Genomic DNA, 24,054 nt, shown 5'->3' with positions numbered 1-24,054 from the left:
CTCACCTGTGCGTCCATGACGTGGACACAGGAGACAGCCCACCTGTGAAGTCCAAGATCTACCGGATGTCAGACAAGGTGAAGGCCAGCATTCATAGTGAAGTCACTAAGATGCTGGAGCTAGGAGTGATCGAACCTTCTAGCAGCCCCTGGTCCAGTCCGGTGGTGTTAGTACCAAAAGCTGCACCACCGGGTGCCCAACCAGAACTGAGGTTCTGTGTGGACTATCGGGGACTGAATTCAGTGACCAAAACTGATGCTCATCCGATCCCTAGGGCGGATGAATTGATTGACCGGCTGGGAGCTGCCCAATATCTAAGTACCTTTGACCTTACTTCAGGGTACTGGCAGATCTCTTTGACTGATGGAGCAAGGGAAAGGTCAGCCTTCTCCACGCCCAATGGCCACTACCAGTTCTGTGTGATGCCCTTTGGGCTCAAGAACGCACCTGCCACGTTTCAGCGCCTGGTAAACCAGATCCTCACCGGAATGGAGAGTTTCTCTGCTGCTTATCTGGATGACATAGCCGTCTTCAGTAACAGCTGGGAGGATCACTTGCGTCACCTGCAAGCTGTTCTCCAGGCCCTGAGACAAGCTGGATTGACGATCAAGGCCAGCAAGTGCCAGATCGGGCAGGGGTCGGTAGTGTACCTTGGACACTTGGTGGGTAGGGGAGCGGTGCAACCCCTCCAGGCGAAGATCGAGGCCATCATGGCCTGGGAACCCCCCAAGACACAGACTGAGGTCCGAGCATTTTAGGGCCTCACGGGATACTACCGTCGCTTCGTGAAGGGATACGGTACCATCGTAGCCCCCCTCACGGAGCTCACGTCCAAGAAACAACCTCGACGGGTAGTCTGGACGGAGGCTTGTCAGCAAGCCTTTGAGAGATTGAAGAAAGCCATGTGCGAGGCCCCGGTCTTAAGGGCCCCAGACTTTTCCAAGGAGTTCATTGTCCAGACAGATGCATCAGAACATGGCATTGGGGCAGTGTTATCGCAACTCAACGAAGAGGGTCTGGATCAACCCGTGGTCTTCCTATCCCGGAGACTACTTCCCAGGGAACAGAAGTGGAGTGCAATAGAGCGTGAAGCCTTTGCAGTGGTATGGGCTCTGAAGAAGTTGCGGCCATACTTGTTTGGCTCGCACTTCCTGGTTCAGACCGACCACAGACCCCTTCGTTGGCTGATGCAAATGAAGGGGGAGAATCCCAAGTTGTTGAGGTGGTCTATTTCCCTACAGGGAATGGACTTTCAGGTGGAACATCGGCCTGGAGTGGACCACGCCAATGCAGACGGTCTCTCAAGGTATTTCCGCCTTAGTGATGAGAACTCCCAAGGGGTTGGGTAGCTCTCCCCACTTTCAGCTGGGGGGGACGCGTGTTAGACCTGTCAGCCCTTTGGGTGGTCCCTCCTCATCATTATTTATTTTGTCCCACTTTTGCCTCAAACCCTGTTTGAATTTTTCCTTTTTGGGAACCACCAGACTTTTTCGTGTTGCTGCAGATTCAGGGAGCCATTTTAGCTACCCCTGAAACTTCTGTCTGAGGGCCTGGAGCACAAAATGGTGGCCACCTGTGACATCACCAGCATCCACTGGAACCTGCTAGCACCTTCCAGAACATTCCAGAACCCTGTGACAGTTGGAGGCGGTTTAGAATGTTGGGAAGCTAAGACAGAGAGTTGGCAGTTGGAGCTGGCAGTTGGCACCTGACTGGTGAAGAGTGAGCAGCAGAAACTTGAAGGAGGAAGGAGTGAGGCAGCAGGGGTGGAAACTTGTGCCTGGAGTGGGGTCCATAAACCCACCCTTGATACTAGTCCCTACTGACTGAGCCCAGCCTGGAGCCCTGTGTGGGAAGAAGTCAGAAAAACCATCCTAAGGACCTGGACAGCAGGAACAGGCCTTAGAAACAGAGGACAGCAAGATCCTGACCTGGAAACTGGTTTCCCTGGAGTCCGACGTCGAGTAGCCTGAGACCTGGAGCCCGAGGTGGAGAAGCGGCGCTGACTGGAAAAGCAGACGTCGTACCCGGAGCCGCCAGAGGTCGAGAGAGGGCGCCGTCAGAGGTCGTGAGGAGTACCAGAGGTCGAGGAGGAAGTCACCCGAGGTCGAGTGAGCGGCGTCATCGGAGGAGTGAAGTCCGCCCTCCGGAGTCGTCGGAGACCGAGGTGAGGTGCACCGGAGGTCGGGAGTGAGGATCGCACTCCGGAGTCGCCGGAACCTGTGAGAATCGTGCCGGAGGTCGGGAGTGGAGGTCGCACTCCGGAGTCGCCGGAATCCTAAGGAGAGGAGCACCGGAGGTCGGGAGTGAGGATCGCACTCCGGAGCCGCCGGAAGTCGACATCGAGTCAAGGCCGGCCGACGTCACCGAATCCGAGGTCGCCATCGGACCGGAGCCGTCCGAAGTCGACATCGAGTAAAGACTGCCCGACGCCATCGAATCGGAGGTCGAGATCGAGCCGAGGCCGCCGACATCGATCCGGAACCGCCTACCGGCGTCGTCAGGAACTGACATTGTGCCGAGGCCGCCGACATCGAACCGGAACCGCCTCACGGCGTCGACACAACTCCAGCGGTGTCGGAGCATCAGAAAAAGGGCAGTAAGTGGAGTAGAGGGCACCTAAGGCCCTGTGGAGACCTGAGAGACTGCTCTAAGGGGCTGGGGAGGTGCTGGAACCAACCTGACTGTGCCAGGGGTGAACTGGGACTAATCTAGAGAGGTTGTGTGGAGAGAGAGAGCCAGGTCTCTGGTATTCCCCCCTTGATCTACCTCAGTTTAGGCCTCAGCCTTGTCCAAGCCAGGGAGTAGACACCCTCAAGCCTTCCACATCCCCACAAGCTGTGCCTGGGCCAAATCAGCCCTTAAGAATTCAAATGTGATCTGATTCCATGAGTGTCACTGTCAGCTTTTAAGTATTTATTAGGGGCACTGTATTTATTGTATTTAACCTATTTATTGCTTCACTGTATTTATTGGTCCACAGTATTTATTGATGCACAATATTGATTGGTTTACAGTATTTATTGCCTCAGAATATTTAATTGCCTGTATGTATTGCACTTATATTTATGTCTTCATTATTTATGATCACCCCTATTTATTGAATCATTAAGCCAGTATTTATTTGACCTGCACTACTTAAAGTTTGTATATTGTGATTGTTATTTATTTTATCCAATCAGCAACTAAGAGAAAAAGAAGGTAAAGAAAGATATTTTCATAATTTTTACGGTGTAGAGTCGTTTTTGGAACGGATGCACGCATGGTTATTGTATGGGTATAACGTATGCTTAGCACGGGGCCTGATTCCTGACCACTCGAGCCAAGCTACCACAGTGTGTCCGGAAGACCACCACCATCCTTTCAGAGTGGGAGTGTGGTTTTCCAACAGTATTGCAATGCAGCCTGCAGGCTAGCAATGTTTTGTAGATCTGTGTTTCCCACAGTTTTTCTCTTTTTTGCTTTCTCATGAGTGTTTACCTCATTAAAAAAAAAAAAAAAAAAGAGATTTAGGTGTATTATTATACCTATATGTGTTATTGGATGTGTATATATACATTGCCTAGCCTTTTATAGGGGCTGCATTTGCTTGGAAAAAATGATATATGTTTATACATATACAGAGCTGTATATATGTTTTTTTTTTACATATATAATTTTATTATTTCCGGGGTCCCCGCACATGGGCGGGAATATTCAGTGCTAATGACTTTGATGAGGATACCCCTGGAAGAGAACTAGGATTACAGGTAAGTAACTTATCCTTGTTCAAATTGAGTTTTTCAATAAATGTACCCAAATCTCACCTGGTGCCTTCTCAGAGCAGCCTGTTCATAGGGTGCAATACTGGACACTTCTGTGTATCGAGCATACCCACCTCCGCAGAGGATTCTCGACATACAGTAAATGATTCCTTTATTACACAATGGAGCAGTTGTTCCAGTCCTGAAGGTTCTTCACCTGCTCGGTCTGTTCGCTTCCTGCATTCTGTTGGTCAACCATGCACGCTGGCACAATGAGGGCACTCCAGTGGTGCCTCCACAGGCAGTGGTATCAGCACAACGGAGATCTCGGGGAGAAAATCTGAATCTCCAAAGAAGCTGCAGCGGAGCTATCTTGGTGGAATGTGCAGGGCAACCTGTCTCAAGGAAAGCCCTTTCAGCCTCCTCCGCCGGTGGCCACAGTGATCACGGACGCCTCCACTCTATGGTGGGGTGATCATCTGGGGGATCTGGAGGTCAAAGGTCTTTGGTCTCCAGAGGAAAGGTTGCTTCACATCAACCTTCTGGAATTGCGGGCGATATGTTTGGCACTGAAGGCTTTTCTCCCTCCCCTTCGCAGTCAGTCGGTTCAGGTCCTGACGGACAACACTACCGTGATGTGGTACATCAACAAACAGGGAGGTGTAGGGTCGTATATCGCCTCTGTCGAGAGGCTCTGCGGCTCTGGTCCTGGGCTCCGGGCCAACGGATTTGTGTGCTTGCAAATCATTTAGCCGGTGTGCTGAATGTTCGTGCGGACAGTCTCAGTCGGCGTTATTCACACGAGTGGCGGCTTCATCCGGAGGTGGTCCATCGCATCTTTCAGATGTGGGAATCTCCTTGGTTGGACCTGTTTGCCACTCACGAGAATGCGCACTGCCCGTCATTCTGCAGTCTCCAGTTTCCGATGCAGGGGACGTTCGGGGACGCGTTTCAGTTGAGTTGGAGCGCACAACTCCTTTACGCGTTTCCTCCCATACCCTTGATTTCTCGGGTACTGAGGAAGATTCGCCAAGACAGGGCCCAAGTTATATTGATCGCCCCGGATTGGCCAAGAAGGGTGTGGTACACAGACCTACTTCACCTCTCGTCGCACCCTGCTCTCCGTCTCCCTCTCAGGGCAGACCTCCTCTTGCAATCGCAGGGGCAGGTTCCACACCCCCACCTCCAGAGCTTGCACCTTCATGCCTGGAGATTGAACAGAGCAATCTGATTTCTTTCTCTCTCCCGCCAGAGAGGATGTATGACCTAACAACGCAAGTCAATACAACGCATGCTGTTACATCACGGTCGTCACAACGTCTGCGATGTTACCGCGCTATGCTATTACAACGCAAGTCTTTACATCGACTTGCACTAGATGGCGTGCTAACATTAGAAAAGTGTAATTTACTATTCCAACTCCAGTCCACTTAACAGTAGAGAAGGTGTTGGGATAGTAAACTACACTATTTGTAATGTTAGCACGCCATCTAGCGCAAGTCGATGTAAAGACTTGCGTTGTAATGGCATAGCGTGGTAACATTGCAGTCGTTGTAACGACCGCGATGTAACAGCATCGCGGTGTACTGACTGCGATGTTAAGGATGTTTCCCGCCAGAGATAGTGGACGTTATTTTAATATCCAGGCGACACTCCACTAAGTCTGTTTACTCCTCCAGATGGTCCAGATTTGTTAAGTCGTGCGGAGAGAGAGACATTGACCCTTTGAAGGCCTGCTTATCTCATATTTTGGAGTTTTGTCTTTCTTTAGCACAGCAAGGTTGTGCTACAGCCACTGTTAAGGGCTATTTATCGGCTTTGACGGCCTTTTTATGTTTGCCGGACCAGCCGTCTTTATTTAAGTCCCCCATTGTCATGAGGTTCATTAAGGACCTTACAAATAAGTTTCCTCCCCCACCTGTCATTATGCCTCAGTGGGATTTGAATCTTGCACTCACAAATGGGTTCTCCGTTTGAGCCTCTTCCCTCTTGCCCGTTGAGGCTTCTTTCTTTTAAAACGGTTTTCTTGATTGCCATTACCTCGGCTAGGAGGGTAGGTGAGCTTCAAGCTCTTAGTTCGAAACATCCTTTCCTGATCATTCATGTGGCTAAGTTGGTTCTAAGGACCAGGGCTGCTTTCCTTCCCAAGGTGGTTACCCCTTTTCATATGGGACAATCCATCACTTTACCTACCTTTTATCCTCCCCCTCACCCTTCCAAGGAGGAAGAGAGACTGCATCGGTTGGACCATAAGAGGGCTGTCAGCTTTTATTTGGATCGGACTAGAGATCTGAGGCTGGACAATCAGCTCTTCATGGGCTAAGTTGGGAAAATGAAAGGCAAGGCAGTGCACAAGAGGACGCTTTCCATGTGGATTATCTTGTGCATCAAGATTTGTTACGCCCTGGCCAAGAAGGAACCGCCTGAAGGTATCAGAGCTCATTCCACCAGAGCTAAGTCTACTTCTTCTGCTTTGGCTAGAGGTGTTCCTGTTCTTGATATCTGTAAGGTAGCAACTTTGGCCTCCCTCCACACCTTTGCAAAGCATTACTGCTTGGACTCTGAGGTTAGGAGGGATGGCCATTTTGCTCGCTCTGTTTTGCAGGAGTTTTTGGTCTAGTCAGGTGGACACCCTCCTCCGGGTGAGGTATGGCTTTGGGAATCTATTCAAAAGGTGAGGAATCCACAGGCAGAAGTATCCATCAGAAGAACAAGTTACTTACCTTCGGTAACGATTTTTCTGGTGGACACAATATCTGCCTGTGGATTCCTCACGCTCCCACCCGCCTCCCCGTTGTCCACCTTTTTCTACGCAAAAATATTTTATTTTAATATGTCTTAATCATGTTTATATTTCTATATGCCTTTCTTGATTATGCATTTGTGAATTTATGTATATGTATATATTTGATATGCTATGTGTGCATTTGAAAATGTGTTGGTCCGCCCCTTTGCCTCGGTGGCACGGAACAAATGGGTGGAACTGATGTCAGCACGCCGACGAGGTCCTTTTGTGGCTCCGATGACATCATACGGTGCCGCGAGCGTAGCTGTGCTATTGTGATGTCCTCGTTAAAGTGGGAGGGCTAGGAAAGAATTTTCCCGCGGAATGCTGGCGCAGGGGGTATTCAAAAGGTGAGGAATCCGCAGGCAGATATTGTATCCACCACAAAAAGCGTTACCGAAGGTAAGAAACTTGTTCTTTAGGGGTGTTACATTAGGTAGAGATCAGGGACCAATGGGTCCCTTCCCTGGGGTGGGTACACCCCCTAGCCTGTCACTCTCCAGTGGGAGGCGGGCAGAAGCCTAGTCCTGATTGGGTAGGGCTCCCCATCCTCAAGATGGCAAGAGCCCGGAGTTGTGGGGTTGGGGTTGGCAGAGGCTGGCACATCCCCGTTCCTCACTTAGGTTTTCCCGCCGATCTTCTCGCCAGAGTGGGGGTCAGAACCGGTGGGGGCTAGTTGCTGAGTACAGCAAGTGGCCTGGAGAATCTCACAAAGGCTGCATGCCTTTGAAGCTTCCCCTGCCCATCCTGGGGGAGGAGACCTATCACCTCGCCCAGGATGTGCATTGTTGCAGACCCACGAGAGCAGATGGCTCTCTACCCAGGGGTCCAGCAACATGTCTGCTGGGTGGCAGCCTAGGCAGCCTCTCAGGCAGGACGCAGGTTGTTGGTTAGGTTCAGGGGGTATCTCTAAGATGCCCTCTGTCATGCATCTTACATTAAATCCCACACAGTGGGTTTAATGTGCTGAGAAGTTTGATACCAAACTTCTCAGTCTTCAGTATAGCCATCATGGTGCTGTGGAGTTTGTGATGACGCCATCCCAGCAGCATATACTCTTAATGGCAGCACTGCACTTACAGTACCCAGGAACGGACCTGGGTACTGTAGGGGTACAGGGCTCATGCACCTGTACCCTCACCACTGGCATAGTACACCCAGCTAGAGGGGTGTGAGGTATGCCAGGGCAGGTTGTTTGTGGGCATGGCACACAGGGATGTGTGCTATGTCGACTCTCTGTTTTGTTCTGCACCAAGACACTCAGCCTGCAAAGGCAGTGTGTGTGTGTCAGGGTACAGGACCTCTAAGGGTGGCACAATAAGTGCTGCAGCCCATAGGGGCCTTCTCTGGTCACAGGGCTCTGGGTACCTAGGGGTACCATTTACCAGGGGCTGACATGTGGCCAGAGATGCCAGCTGGGTTTAGGCTTCAATACAGTTTTTGGGGAAGGACACAAGCCCTGGGGTCCTGATTGGCAGGGCCCCAGAGCACATCAAGTCAAAGAGCATCAGTAGTCTGGCAACAAATAAAAGAAAGGGGGGGTTTACTGCAACAGAAACCCACTTTCTCACACCTCTCAGAAGCTCCTCTTCATCTGAGCGGTTCTGGATATAACGCGGCTTCAGGTCTTTCCTCCCGAACAGCGAGTACGGGATATTCGGGCTATGATTCTCATCTTTCAGCCTCTATCCCGGGTTTCGATCAAAATGACTATCAGGCTGCTGGACCTCATGGCCTCCTGCATCCTGCTGGTAGATCATGCCAGGTGGCATATGTGGGCTCTGCAGTGGGACCTAAAGTTCCAGTGGGCGCCACATCAGGGGAATCTGTCCTATTGTTCCAGATCTCGGAGGGCACTGCACAACAGCTGCAGTGGTGGCTCATGAACCAGGATTGGGTCAATGGCAGATCCCTCTTCCTTCCCCAACCAGACCACACTGTGGTAACGGACGCATCCCTACTGGGAAGGGGTGGCCACATGGGAGAGGCGGAGATCAGAGGCCTCTGGTCTCTGGCGGAGTCCGGGCTTCACATCAACCTTCTGGAGCTCCGGGCGATTCGTGTTGCACCGAAAGTATTCCTTACCTCTGTCCGGGGAAGAGTAGTGCAGGTGTTCACGGACAACACCACCGCTATGTGGTACTGCAACAAACAAGGTGGGTGGGGTCATGGACCCTATGTCAGGTGGCCCTCCGCCTCTGGACATGGCTGGAACATCAGGGCATTATCCTGGTGGTTCAACACCTGGAAGATTATCTGAATGCCAGGGCGGACAAACTCAGCCACAGGTGCATGATGGATCGCGAATAGCGTATTCGCTCGGAGGTGGTGCAAGGTCTCTTTTGAGAGTGGGGAGAGCCTTGGTTAGATCTATTCGGCACCGAAGAGAACGCGCAATGTCAGCAATTCTGCATGTTAGAATTTCCAAGGCGGCATTCGCTAGGCAACGCTTTTCATCACAAGTGGAGTTGTAGTCTGTTGTACGCCTTTTCACCTATACCACTTCTGCCCAGTGTGCTGAAGAAGATCAGGCGCGACCGGGCCCAAGTCATTCTTGTGGCTCCGTTTTGGGCACGAAGAGTCTGGTATTCCGAGATTCTCAACATGGCCATCGATCCTCCGATCAGACTGCCTCGCCAGGAGGATCTTCTGTCGCAGCAGCAGGGGATGGTCCTCCACCCAAACCTGTCCATTCTCCACCTCTTTGCGTGGAGATTGAGCGGTGGCAGTTGACGTCTTTCGACCTGCCTCCCGAAGTCTGTGATGTCATCTTGGCAGCCAGGCGTCCCTCCACTAAGACGGCATACGCCTGCCAGTGGAACACATTTGTGGCATGGTGCACAACAAAGGCTGTGGGTCCCCTTTCTGCCACTCTTTCCAAAGTTCTCTTGTTCCTACTCTCTTTAGCCCAGCAGGGCTCTGCTCTGGGCACTGTCAAGGGCTGACATGCTTCATCATTGGGGTCCTCTCAGTCCTCTACGGGCTGAGGCGTGCTGCGACTTGCGGATTTACGTAGGAGCACTGAACAAGACTATGTGTTGTGCAAGTGTTGTGGTGTGGAGTGGTTTAAAGTGAGTTAAAATAATCAACTAGTGGGCCAAATAAATTTATTCTTGCTCCTAGCTAATTGGTTAAAAAGTGGGTGATATGCTAGAATAAACTACTATAATGGGTAAGTGTACCTAGCATACGGTCGACTAGTTTCAAGCTACCCAAGCTCTTCATCAGGACTACACTGGGACCAGCCCAGTGTAAGTACCACTCCTAGAAGACCTGATTTGGTGCAATAATAAGTGAAAAAAACAGACAAACGCTGCGCAAAATTTGCATGCGTTAATCAAAATACATACGTAATGTACGTCTAATGAGAATCTGTAGGATGAAAAACAGACGTTAATGGAGAAAAGGCAGATTATGCTTATTGTCATAGGATAAAAAGGTGATTACACTATGCACCAGTGTCGCAAAGCTCAATATTCACATATTCTTATTGTGCCACTGTGTAGTTCTCCAGACAGTACATCTTTCATGCTGGCGTCTCGCTATATCGTGAATAAAAAGTGATCGTGAATGCACGAAGTGCACATTTAATAACACACACAGAAACAAAAACATGCGTCTGACAACATAAATTACACACAAGACAAACAAAAGTACGAAAATACATACATTTTAAAAGGCAAAACTGTGCCTCATGGTCGACTGAGGGGGGGTTGGACACTCGTACACCTAGGATAGAGGTACAAGCGGTGAAGTAAAAAATTATTGGGGCGCCGTCCTGTTAGGAGATACAGCGCAAAATGAAGGGAGATGAAGTGAAGACCCATCTGAATTCAAGATGGACAAAGGGCATCCCGCTGCTGCGTGATTACTCACTTGTACTCTTCAAGCCACCCGCCGAAACACCTACTGGAGACCTGCCTCGCCGACCGCATACGGAATGGATGCGAGCCGGGTGCCTTGATATCTACCTGGTGGGGGATGTGAAGAGGAAGGAAGGACTCGCCGGTTGCGGTCCCGCTCAATGGCCGCCATCTTGGAGCAGGCAAATATCGTTAATAAAAATCAAATAGAGATTAATTCAAAAGGAATTAATTGTTAGCAGATAAAAAGGAGTATTAGCCATCCGCTGCGTTTTTCTCAGAAAAACGGACAAGGAAGAGCTCGCTGGTTGTAGTTCCCCTCGATCGCCGCCATCTTGGAGCAGGCACCAGACGTTAATATTAATAAAGACGAAAATTAAGAGAAATTAATTTTAGGCAATGACAAAAGTGGTTATATTCATCTGCTCCGTTTAGCGCACTAAAAACGGACAAGGCTGAAGAGCCTTAGGGTGTCATTTCTCGTAATTCGAAATGGTTCGGCCATCTTAGGTAGGGAAAAGAGTGTCAATCGGAGTGTAGTTTTTTTAAAAGGAACTGATGGAGGTTCTCAAGCAGTGCCGAACTGACTTTCTTATTAGTCAATAGGTTCCTTACCCCCAGATTGGGAAAAAACACAGTTGTCCCATTAGTACCTCCATAATTGGTTCTGAACAGCCCCAATTACGCGTCTCATGGGTGACTGAAAAAAACTGTTTTCTCAGTTGTAATAGTGATTGTAAAGATATCTTGTGAGCTGCCCCGAATACTGGAGAGTAGTTGCATATCTCTTGTTTTATGAAAACAATGAAACACAATGGCGGGCTTGAATTGCACAATATAATTTGATAAGCTCATGTATTCAGGGTGCCAAATCAGAGTGGTTAAATAACAAAAAGTTGCTGACAGAAAACTCAGTTTGTTGTGAAGTGGCCCCATGGTATATCATCATTAAGGCCGAGGTCATCTGAACGCAGTTTAAACACCCAACGTTGTTCTTTTTCATGTAGATTCTTCTCACTGTTGGGATAGTTGTTGACATGTTCAAGAATGACCCAACTGAAGTCATTTGGTGTATGTTGTTCTTCCAAGAAATGCGTCGTCATTTTGGTGTTATTATGTTTGCATCTGAAGTTACTGCGGTGTTCGACCATTCTCGTGCTCACTTTTCTTGTGGTCATTCCCACGTAGTGGAGATTACACACGCATGTAATGAGGTATACTACCCCAGTAGTGTTGCAATTCGTAAAAGATCGCAGATTCCACAATATTTTTTCAGGTTTAGGTTCCAGAAGCGCATCACGGTTGTTGTTGGATGCTCGTTTTTGTGCTTTGGACACAAGATGTGGTGGGTAATGTCGTTGCATCAATTTTTTGGATAGATCTTGAGCTTGCCTTTTGTAATCTTCTCTCGTGGTGCAGTTGCGCCTTAGACGCAAGAATTGCCCGAAGGGTAAATTGTCTTTGAGACTCCTCGGGTGGAAAAATATTGGATAAGAATGAAAAACGACAAATCTGCATCACAACTTTTAACATCGCATCAGATCAGGTGACCAAGATCATTAAAAAACATTGGCGAATCCTCAATAGTGGAGGTTTAAATCTGCAACTACCAATGTTTAGCCATAAGAAAGCAAAAAACTTAAAGAACTACTTGGTACATACCAGACCTAATTTGACAAGGACGGTTGGTCCAGTACGCCTACTACACCCACTCCCAGAGGGACATTACCCCTGTGGCAACTGCAGCGTATGTCACCTAACCACAGCAACTAAGAGTGTTACCTGCAACAATGGCATGACGTGGAATCTGCGATCTTTTACGAATTGCAACACTACTGGGGTAGTATACCTCATTACATGCGTGTGTAATCTCCACTACGTGGGAATGACCACAAGAAAAGTGAGCACGAGAATGGTCGAACACCGCAGTAACTTCAGATGCAAACATAATAACACCAAAATGACGACGCATTTCTTGGAAGAACAACATACACCAAATGACTTCAGTTGGGTCATTCTTGAACATGTCAACAACTATCCCAACAGTGAGAAGAATCTACATGAAAAAGAACAACGTTGGGTGTTTAAACTGCGTTCAGATGACCTCGGCCTTAATGATGATATACCATGGGGCCACTTCACAACAAACTGAGTTTTCTGTCAGCAACTTTTTGTTATTTAACCACTCTGATTTGGCACCCTGAATACATGAGCTTATCAAATTATATTGTGCAATTCAAGCCCGCCATTGTGTTTCATTGTTTTTCATAAAACAAGAGATATGCAACTACTCTCCAGTATTCGGGGCAGCTCACAAGATATCTTTACAATCACTATTACAACTGAGAAAACAGTTTTTTTCAGTCACCCATGAGACGCGTAATTGGGGCTGTTCAGAACCAATTATGGAGGTACTAATGGGAGAACTGTGTTTTTTCCCAATCTGGGGGTAAGGAACCTATTGACTAATAAGAAAGTCAGTTCGGCACTGCTTGAGAACCTCCATCAGTTCCTTTTAAAAAAACTACACTCCGATTGACACTCTTTTCCCTACCTAAGATGGCCGAACCATTTCGAATTACGAGAAATGACACCCTAAGGCTCTTCAGCCTTGTCCGTTTTTAGTGCGCTAAACGGAGCAGATGAATATAACCACTTTTGTCATTGCCTAAAATTAATTTCTCTTAATTTTCGTCTTTATTAATATTAACGTCTGGTGCCTGCTCCAAGATGGCGGCGATCGAGGGGAACTACAACCAGCGAGCTCTTCCTTGTCCGTTTTTCTGAGAAAAACGCAGCGGATGGCTAATACTCCTTTTTATCTGCTAACAATTAATTCCTTTTGAGTTAATCTCTATTTGATTTTTATTAACGATATTTGCCTGCTCCAAGATGGCGGCCATTGAGCGGGACCGCAACCGGCGAGTCCTTCCTTCCTCTTCACATCCCCCACCAGGTAGATATCAAGGCACCCGGCTCGCATCCATTCCGTATGCGGTCGGCGAGGCAGGTCTCCAGTAGGTGTTTCGGCGGGTGGCTTGAAGAGTACAAGTGAGTAATCACGCAGCAGCGGGATGCCCTTTGTCCATCTTGAATTCAGATGGGTCTTCACTTCATCTCCCTTCATTTTGCGCTGTATCTCCTAACAGGACGGCGCCCCAATCATTTTTTACTTCACCGCTTGTACCTCTATCCTAGGTGTACGAGTGTCCAACCCCCCCTCAGTCGACCATGAGGCACAGTTTTGCCTTTTAAAATGTATGTATTTTCGTACTTTTGTTTGTCTTGTGTGTAATTTATGTTGTCAGACGCATGTTTTTGTTTCTGTGTGTGTTATTAAATGTGCACTTCGTGCATTCACGATCACTTTTTATTCACGATATAGCGAGACGCCAGCATGAAAGATGTACTGTCTGGAGAACTACACAGTGGCACAATAAGAATATGTGAATATTGAGCTTTGCGACACTGGTGCATAGTGTAATCACCTTTTTATCCTATGACAATAAGCATAATCTGCCTTTTCTCCATTAACGTCTGTTTTTCATCCTACAGATTCTCATTAGACGTACATTACGTATGTATTTTGATTAACGCATGCAAATTTTGCGCAGCGTTTGTCTGTTTTTTTCACTTATTATTGCACCAAATCAGGTCTTCTAGGAGTGGTACTTACACTGGGCTGGTCCCAGTGTAGTCCTGATGAAGAGCTTGGGTAGCTTGAAACTAGTCGACCGTATGCTAGGTACACTTACCCATTATAGTAGTTTATTCTAGCATATCACCCACTTTTTAACCAATTAGCTAGGAGCAAGAATAAATTTATTTGGCCCACTAGTTGATTATTTTAACTCACTTTAAACCACTCCACACCACAACACTTGCACAACACATAGTCTTGTTCAGTGCTCCTACGTAAATCCGCAAGTCGCAGCACGCCTCAGCCCGTAGAGGACTAAGAGGACCCCAATGATGAAGCATGTCACCGTGGGGAAACCCTGGTGAGTGAGGGGACTCAAGAAAGGAATTGCCCTTTCTTCCTTTTTCTTTCGGGAAACAAGTGCTTTCCTCACACCCTTTGGTTAGGTTCTCATAATCTGAAGACTCGGATTATTTATTTAGTCATGTACACAATGGGAGGGTGAACCTAACCGTTAAAAAACCTCTCTTTCCCCCTTCTTTTTGATATACACTGTCAAGGGCTATCTTTCAGCCATCTCTGCCTTCCTTCGGCTGCCAGATCAGCCTTCTCTTTTCAAGTCCCCGGCACTTAACTGTTTCTTAAAAGGCTTAACACATCTTTTTCCTCCAATCCCCTTTGTTATGCCCGAGTGAAACTTGAATCTTGTTCTAAGTTATTTAATGTGCGCTCCCTTTTAGCTTCTTCATAACTGTCCCTTACGTCTCTTGACTCTTAAGACTGCTTTCCTGGTAGCCATCACTTCTGCTAGAATGGTGAATGAGCTTCAGGCCCTTTCTTCAAAACCTCCTTTCCTGTCTGTTCATCCGGACAAGGTGGTTCTCCGGACCCGTCCATCTTTCCTTCCTAACGTGGTCACTGCCTTCCACATCGGACAGACCAATACTTTGCCCGCCTTCTTTCTACCGCCGCATCTTTCGAAGGAGGAAGAGGGGCCCCACCGTCCGGACCCAAAACGTGCGCTGTCCTTCTATCTGGATCGCACAAAACAGTTTTGAGTGGATGATCAATTTTGTTGTTGGCTACATGGGTGCAAAGAAGGGTCGGGCCGTACATAAACGTGCCATTTCTCGATGGGTCGTGTTGTGTATGAGGGCTTGTTACTCTCTGGCTAAACAGGAGTTTCCAGTCAGGCTACGTGCTCACTCCACCAGGACGACGGCAGCCTCTACTGCCTTGGGAAGAGGAGTTCCTCTGAATGACATCTGTCAGGCGGCCATGTGGGCATCGCTGCACAGGTTCACCAAACACTACTGCCTGGACAGCCAAGTTCAGAGAGATGGCTTCTTTGGCCGTTCTGTTCTCCAGGATTTTCTTGTGCGATCTTGGTTCGCAGACCCACCACTGGGGTTGGTATTGAAGTATCTATTCTATAGTAAGGAATCTATAACTAACGTGTTTCTGTCAGATGCACAAGTTACTTACCTTCGGTAACGATATATCTGTAAGAAACATTAGTTAGTTATAGATTCCTTACCGCCCACCCATCCTCCCCGTTCCGCGAACTGATTTCTCGGGTTAAGGACCTCCTTTCAGGGCCCTACTTTTGTGCACCAGTGGTAAGTGTCTTGCATAGCTCTGCGTTTTTGGCGCGGAAAGTCGTTTTCAGAATTGACGTCAGCGCGCGAGGGCGGCGTTAAGTAGCTGCCGCAACATCATCCCGGCGACCACGACGACTGATGCGGAGCCGACCGACGCCACCTTCCGACGTGCAGAGGGAATGCTGACGAAAAAACTTTCCGGATCCAGTCTGACACCTGGGGGTAATTCTAAGGCAAGGAATCTATAACTAACTAATGTTTCTTTCAGCTATATCATTACAAAAGGTAAGTAACTTGTGCATCTGTGAAACTTATCGCTTTGAAGCAAAGTCTTGTACCTTTTTCTGCCACAGGCACCTCATATAGTTCACGCCCTACCCAGGGCATCAATATGTCTAAATATTTCTTCTTAAGGCATTGCCATTAAGCCATCTACTGTTTCATGGCTAACTGCCATTTTACAGTGGAGGCCTTGTTGTTTACGCATTTTCCTTCAACATTATGGTTCCGTTTTTCTTGGGATTAGTTTGCAATTGCGATTTGTTGCTCCCTTCGAACACAATCACCCCTGTGGGTTCCATTCACTCTATTCTAAGGGTGTTATCCTATTTCTAGCCCTCCGGGCTTAGGTATATTAGGGCTTCTTTCTTCATAAGGGACTATCCCCCTTTTGCTCTGTACCTCACTTCATTCTGAAGGCGCCCATATACTTGAGTATAATGAAGGCTGTACCTAAGCTTAGCCTTATACATTCCAGTGATTTCCTTGTCTCTTATTTCCTGTAGGGACATTATTTCCTATAATCAACTTATGTTGCTCTTCTACAGGTTGCAACTCTTGTTAATTTGGCGTTTAATTAATTGTTTTTTAGTTTTTGGACTTCCACTTTCGTGTGGGGTTTTGTCCCTAGAGGACTATGTATTTCTGGTTTTGTTCCATACTTCGTCCAAGTCCTGCTCTGTCTGATATAATTTACTGTTCGTTGTTGATGCTAGATACCTGTTCCAGGCCTTCCGTAAGTTGGCATCTATGTCACCTTGACCTTCTTATAGGTCCAAGTTATAGCCTTGTTTTTTATATACTAGCAAGGTTTTTTCACACCTGGTGTCTTCTTTCAAGATTATGATATCAGCAGCCTAATTGTGGGCTACTCAGTCAGTTAGCACTGGGTTAAATGCTTAAACAGCCATTAGTTTACTGAGGTGTGTGATGTCCTCCACACTTTCCATTCTCTCATATTAGTACTGTCTTGCTGATTATTCGTCTCGGCCCTCATATATATTTATGACATCTTCATAGTGACAGTTTCTGTCTATATATATTTACTTTTGTCGTATTATAGGAAAATATTTTTCCTTTTTCTCCTCTGTGCTTTATAGATGATAGGTGATCCCAGAGTTATTTCTATACCTATAGTCGTTGTTGTCTTTGGCAAATTTCTATTAAAGCTTTCATCAATGCTTTCTCCATCAAAGATGGGTTCTTGGATCCCCTTTTTCTCTGTGTTACTTACAGAGCAGGGTCTGGCTAAAATAAGGGCTTTCTACTGCAAGAACTTTAGCTCAGTGGCATTGTCTGTTAAATCTGTTCTCCCAAGTCTCCAGGGAACACGGGTTCAGATCCCACCATAGGAGCAAGTAGTATTTATGTTTTTATTTACTGTTGTCTTCAGACAAAGTTTTGTTCCACTGCCACGGGTTACGCTATTCTGATGCTTTTCAATGCCTTTATGACTTCACTTGCCTGTGGTCCTTTCCAGAGTAGTACACCCCTCTCATACAACGGAACCATTACTGGCAACCTTATGAACTTTACTTTTAAGATTACACACGCTATGAACAAACCTCTACAAGCCTTTCATATTTTCTAATAATACACAGCTTCTGAATGGTCGGAATTGTTAACCCTTTCTTACCCTCCTTTAAAGAAAACCCAATTTGATAGGTGTTTTGAGCTGCTCCGCGGATCCACCATGGTGCTCAGTGCAGCATCTCTCCCCCGTGTCACTGTGCGGCAGATCCACGAGGGAAATCAAAATCATTTTAATAACCTACTTCTAATTACTATCACTTACACAACAATCGGTATTAATGCCTAAATGTGGACCCAAATACACCTCATTTACTATTTTACTACCACTCTTGCTTCACCTTTACTTGTAGGCTTTATCCAACCCGTCCCTTGGGAAGCAGCGTTATAACACTGTGATTACATCGCATACCTTTACAACACGGCCATTACAACGACCACGTTGTTAGAACGCAATGCCTTTACATCGCAAGTCATTAGATCGACTTGCTGTAGGGGACGCTCTACCAACACCTTCCCTACTGTTACGCAGGCTGGAGTTGGAATAGTAAATGATACTATTCCTAAGTCCAGCGCGCCCCCTACAGCAAGTCGATCTAATGACTTGCATTGTAAGGGTATCGCATTCTAACAATGCAGTTGTAACAACCGCGTTATAGAGGAACAGGATGTAATAGCATGTGTCGAAACATGCTATATTCCCTTCCCTCATGCTCCTGTAGCTCTGTTGCTATGGTGACCAATAGTTTAACATTCTTTGATAGCAATAGGTCGAAAGTTCACAACAGTTTCTAGACCAGCACATTAACTCCTAAACCGACTGTACCAGGTGTGGTTGAATGTTCATTACTTTTTGTTAATATCAGAAAAGCCAATCATACATCTGCTTATGTTCTTCTTAATATTTTAACCTAGTTTTAAATACTACCATATTTATACCAGCCAATCAAATTTCTTCTTTTAAATATTAGTGGCAAGGCATCTTTTTAACTGACTTTTTTTCAAACATGTGTCATTCTTCAGCAGGCTTCTCCTGTGTGCTAGTGCTCCTTCCTTTGAAAATGGTTGGAGTGTGGATTGTGGACCATAGCTATGTGTTTTGGCCTAGAGAGAGTAATATTGACAGAGCCCTGGGTTTGCCTAATGTGGATATTACTTGGCTTGGCCAGAGAGGCTTAAAGTGGCATCATTTGCTTCCATTGGTTGAAAGCTTTATAGATTGCCAACATCCAGACCTCATGATTGTGCACTATGGTGGCAATGACCTGGAAACTCTTACTGGGGTAGGATTGGAAATGCTAATGAAGGATACCTTTGGAAAATTAATGTCACTTTTATCTCTCTGCCTTGGTGTTTTCCAAAATATGCCTGATGCAGAAATGGAAGTGGCCATCTGATTTCTGTCCACTGATAGCCAAAGCCAGAAAACGTTTGAATAAAACTGTTTCTGCATTCCTCGGAGACCATAACATGTGCTCCATCTACAATAGCAACCTACGCTTTGACATGGAAAGACCTTATGGAGTTCACTTCACAGAGAAAGGCAACAGGGTAAACATGAACAACTTGAAATACTGCATCCTGTTTAATGTGCAGTGACTACATACACACAATACACACAAATGCTCTTATCAGAGCCACCCTATTTCCCAAATGCTTGTTCTTTTTAATTGTAAACCCTATTTAATTAATTTTTCTCAACTCCACAGATGTCTCGCAGATCCCCAAACCAAAAGCACACTTGCAATAGAAAACAACCCTGTTTGCAAGCACTTGTCAAAATTTCTGAGTACATCAATGCAAATTGATGTGAGAAGGTCTGTATGGGTGTGCGACTGTGCGGGAGTGTCTGTATAGGTATGTGAGTGGGTATGACATACTCTGTATGGGTGTGTGAATAGATATTAGAGTGTTTGTATAGGTGTAAGTGTGGATGTGAGAGTGTCTGTATAGGTATGTCAGAGGGAGTGAAACTGAATGTATGGGTGTAAGTGTGAGTATGAGAGTGCCTGCATGGGCATGCGAGCGGGTGTGAGTGACTGTATGGGTGTAAATAGGGGCAAGAGAGTGTCTGTATAGATATGTTAGAGGGTGTGAGAGTGTCTCTTATGAATGTAAGAGTTGGTGTTATAGTAGTTATAATTGTTTATTTTTAGGGACACGCTAGCTCCATTGATCCATTGCGAAGTTACACAGGGGGCACATGCTGAGTCCCGGGAGGGGTCCACGATCTCACAATTGAAAAAAAAAACATTTTTGCATATTTTCAACCCCAGTGCACATGCTTGCCCTTCATTTGCCCCTCATTTTTAACATACACAAGGGATATGGGAAGCTCTCATCTGACCACTTCAATTAGTATTCAATCCACTTCTCAGTCCTGAGATCGTTTCTCGAGATATAACATGGGCTGCGCAACTTTTCTGTGAAAGTGCAGCCAGCCAATCAGAACCCTGCTTAGGCGCCTCGACTCACGTATCCATACACTCAAGAATCCTGTTGTTGCCCTTCAATCCAAAAGGACCAGGCGCAGACACCACTATATCGTTTGGAAAGTAATTTATTTGAATATTTGCTCTCGTTCTGCCATGACGATTTCCGGCCAATCCACATAGCTTTGATCACACACAATTGTAGTGCCATTTTCCTCACTTTTAGTAACGTGCGCGAGATTCATAAACATAAAGAAAATACTCTGACCCCATATTTTGTACTCAAATTCATTAAAAAAATTACTGTGTTTTTCTGTATCACAATTTTGAAAATGTATAAATAATTATTTTAAACACAACATATCTTATAGTGCTTCTCAGTTTTCCCGTGTGTGTGTTGAATTCTGACAGAAATGTTTGTATTAATCAGATGCAGTGTTATCATCAGTTCTTATTCACGTACACAAATCTTTTCAAATATGATATTCTACTAATTTCGTCAGACCTACATACTTTAATGGTAAACATTGAAGCCAAATTAATTTCCTATACTCAATTAAGTCATTACTGCATATATTTTGCCCATTTGGCGAACCAATAGAAATTTCTATCCTCCACAGCCCCTAATTTCATTATGATTACATTACTAGATCATCAAACTTTGTATAGTGGACAGGAGATTTTGTGTTTCCTAAATGAAATTATAAAAACTAAAGATATGTATAATGCCTCATCAGCATTGAGACCATTAGGGAACTGTTTATCAAGATTAATGATGTACTTTGCCTTGCTTTGTCCCAGGGTTTGCTCCCCGATACCACCCCTGAAACGCACTTCATCAATCACAAAATACTGCAAGTGTATTGCATCATTGTTGTGATATTCATCAAATGTCTAAGGGCCAGATGTACAACAGTTTTTTGCGGTCGCAAACAGGAGATGGGCCCATTTGTGATCGCAAAATAGCATTAGCGACTCTTGCTATTATGAAGGGGAGTCCCAATGCAATGCACTAGGGCCAGATGTACAACCGTATTTTGCGGTCGCAAATGGGAGATCGGCACATTTGCGACCGCACAAAAGGGTCCTGGCATGTTCAAATGCTATTTTGCGGGTCACTGACTTGCACAATAGCATTTGCGACTCTCGCTATTAAGAAGGGGCCTACCTTTCTAATAGCGAGTGTCAATGCAATGTACTATTGGTTTGCAACCACATTTGCAACTCAAAAAACACTCGCAGTTTACCACCTACTTCATGTAGATGGTAAACCACTTGCAAACGGAAAGAGGTCCTCAGGTGTGTGCAAAAATATTTTTTAAGAGCAGGCAGCCGTCTCAGGGACCAATGCCTGCCCTCAAATAATGTAACTCAAAAGTTTCATTTTTCTTTTCTTAAAATGAGTCACAGACAGGGTGGTCCGCTGTCCCCAGCAGGACACCATCCCTGGGAGTGCTAGCTATTTCCAATGGGGTCACAAATTTCGACTGCCTCATGAATATTCATGAGGCATGCAATTTGCGACCCCATTAGGATTCGCAAACAGTGTCTGAGACAGTGTTGTACATTCAGTTTTGCAAGTCGGTAATTGGGAGTCGCAATTCGACTCAATTTCCAAATCACAAAATTAAATGGTCGTACATCTGGCCCTTTGAGTTTTCTGCCCGGCCCTAGCTTCAGCTTGCATATCATTGTCTAATCAACAGTGTTTAATGAACGTGTGAATAGATTTTCATGTTTCAGCTTCACAAATATCTGGCACAGAAGCATTTGTAATCAATGCAGTGGTAGCAGTCTCCCCCTTGTGAAATGATATTTAGGTTTCCCTGGTAATGTCTTGTTTTAAAGTTGGTAACATTGTGAAATACAAGCTACAACCTATCTATCAATGATTGTTTTGTAGTGGTTAACCATGTCTAATGTGTCCGTAATTGAAAAGGTGTTGCTTCATCTTTCTAATGTCTTTTGTTTTATCTAACTAAAAACAAAGTACCCTACTAATGTCAAGAGAATGCAGTGACCTTTCTGTAGGTGTGGAAGGATTATGTAGATGTGTTTATGTCACCGATCAGCAAAATAGTAAGAGAAAGTCAGAAGGGGGTTTGAGAGAATCAAGTTAGGGACCAGAGGATGGAGGAAGAGGTATGTAAGGAGAAAACAAAGATGTATGAAAGAGGAAGAGCAAAGAAGTGGCAGAGAGAGATTATCATTTGGAGGATGCCCGTATCTGTAATGCTTGAAGAAGACAGATGATGTACTACACATCAGGGACAGACAAGCTGATGCCTGGGGCTTGTGCAGCATGAATTTACTTTTTCAAGTGTGCATCATGAATAACAACTCATGCAAGAAATATAAGTGGAGTTGCTGCTATGACTTAAAATCAGCATGTGGGTGACAAGGGTGATGTTTGAGGGTGAAGATGAACCTCAATTGTCGTTTTTTCTCAGGTCTTTGACTTCCAAAGAAATCCATCCACTGATGACTTCAAATCACGCCTTGAGGCATCTATTTCAACATACTTCAAGGCACTTGGTATGCGATTCAGTGCCCTCTGGGCCATCAGAATCACGTGGGAGCAGGTGCTACCATACCCTGCCAAAGGCTTCTCACGTGGGCAAGGGCCATCTGTGAGTATCACAGCTGAGCTGTTGGGATTTAAAGGCTGCCATTTGGGGGAGGGGGTTAAGGGAGTGTTCTGGGTGGATTGCTAAAAATTGCATGATAAGCTGCAATAGATCTCCTTAAAGGCATTGTTTTTTTATTATATATGTCAAATGATATTGATATTAATTAAAACGTTTAACATGTTCCTATATTTATGTACAATACATAGATCGTAGCTCAAATTCTTGGACTTGAGAATGTAGTGGTTTCTATTTATCTGGGCCAATATATGCCTTAATAAACAAGCTGTATAAATACATAGGTATAGAGTGCACATTTTTCATGTTAGCACATTTGCTGGTTTTCAACCTTTGTTCTATAGTTCATTTCATTGGCTTTTTTGATGTGTGTCCTATAGCCTTTATGCTCATCTGCTGCTTGTAACATTTTCTAGTCACCACTGCCACATACTGTACTGCCTCATAAGGCCATGTCTTTAGTATTTCCATTCTCATTTTCCCATTTCTCCATTGCACTTGTATGTGAACTATTTGACAATCACCCACCTATTATTTGTCTTGCTTCCGCTCCTTGCTCCTGCATGTGCCCAATATTCACTCGGTCTCCTGCATTGCCCAATGACCCTCCACCCGGCTGAATGTTTCCAAGCTTTCCAGCACCCCTGCCTTTGCAGCATCTTCCTTGCCTTCTTGCATGAGTTCAATTTCCTCAAGTTAACCTTTCACCTTCTTACATATGCCTAGTGTGTCTGTTTGTGCTCCTATGTGTGTTCATTTCCACACTCAGTTCTTCCCAATAAGGTTGTTTAGTTTGTTGCTATGTTGCACTTCGGGTGCACTCTTTTGTTATTATGTGATGCAGCTTATGGCACCACTGTAGATTCAGCATTTTAACTGAGCACAGTGAAAACAATGAAAAATTAGCAGACTTTGCATCCAGGTTCTACCGACCAGGGACAAAGGGGAATGTCCTTTTGATAAACTGGTTTTGGATAGTTCTATATGTGTTTCCTTTCATTTCCCTGATTCCAGCAATCATCAACAAACTATACAGGCCGCGGATGGTTCTAAGTTCTCCGGAATGACCTTGCCCATTTTAAGAGGCACCGCCATGGGACTGTCAAAAAAAGCCCACTAGACCTGAGGAAATTTGTAATCTGTTGAGCGATGAGCACACAGGTTTTGCGGTGCGGGAGCAGGCCGCTGGCTTGGCTGTCCGCTCCCGCACTGCCAAACTAGTAATGAGGTCCTTAGTGTTTCCAAGCCAAAAATAGAATTATTCAAGTTAGTAGTGTATGCCAGTGTTTCTCTATGGAAAACCCAGCTTTCTTACAGTGGAAAAAGCTTTTGGGTGCTAGTCACCGTAAGGAAATGTTTAACATTAACTTTCTACATGTCCTACTGCTACATAACAGGCACATTGCCTTATGGGCTATGAGACCTGCATATGGGTGACCTATTAGTATTTAGGAGGAAGGTTTTGATGTGTCAAAAGTGTTTACTTTTATGTTGACAGGTCGAATTGCAGTTTTTAAAATGCTCCAGTCAGGCCTA

At 45.8% G+C, this 24,054-nt stretch overlaps 1 protein-coding gene across 1 annotated transcript in view; it reads left to right on the top strand.

Annotated features, from left to right (window-relative positions):
* Positions 1-24,054, top strand: part of LOC146788619 (uncharacterized) — a 1,185,638-nt gene that overhangs the window by 200,184 nt on the left and 961,400 nt on the right. The window contains exon 17 of the mRNA XM_085635786.1: positions 22,324-22,503. Within this exon, the coding sequence (XP_085491912.1) occupies positions 22,324-22,503 (180 nt within the window). The remainder of the gene's footprint in view (positions 1-22,323; positions 22,504-24,054) is intronic.

This window comes from Triturus cristatus, chromosome 11, assembly GCF_964204655.1.
Source record: "Triturus cristatus chromosome 11, aTriCri1.1, whole genome shotgun sequence".
NCBI lineage: Eukaryota > Metazoa > Chordata > Amphibia > Caudata > Salamandridae > Triturus > Triturus cristatus.
Note: the sequence above shows the minus strand (reverse complement) of the source record. Positions and strands in the feature narration are given on the sequence as shown.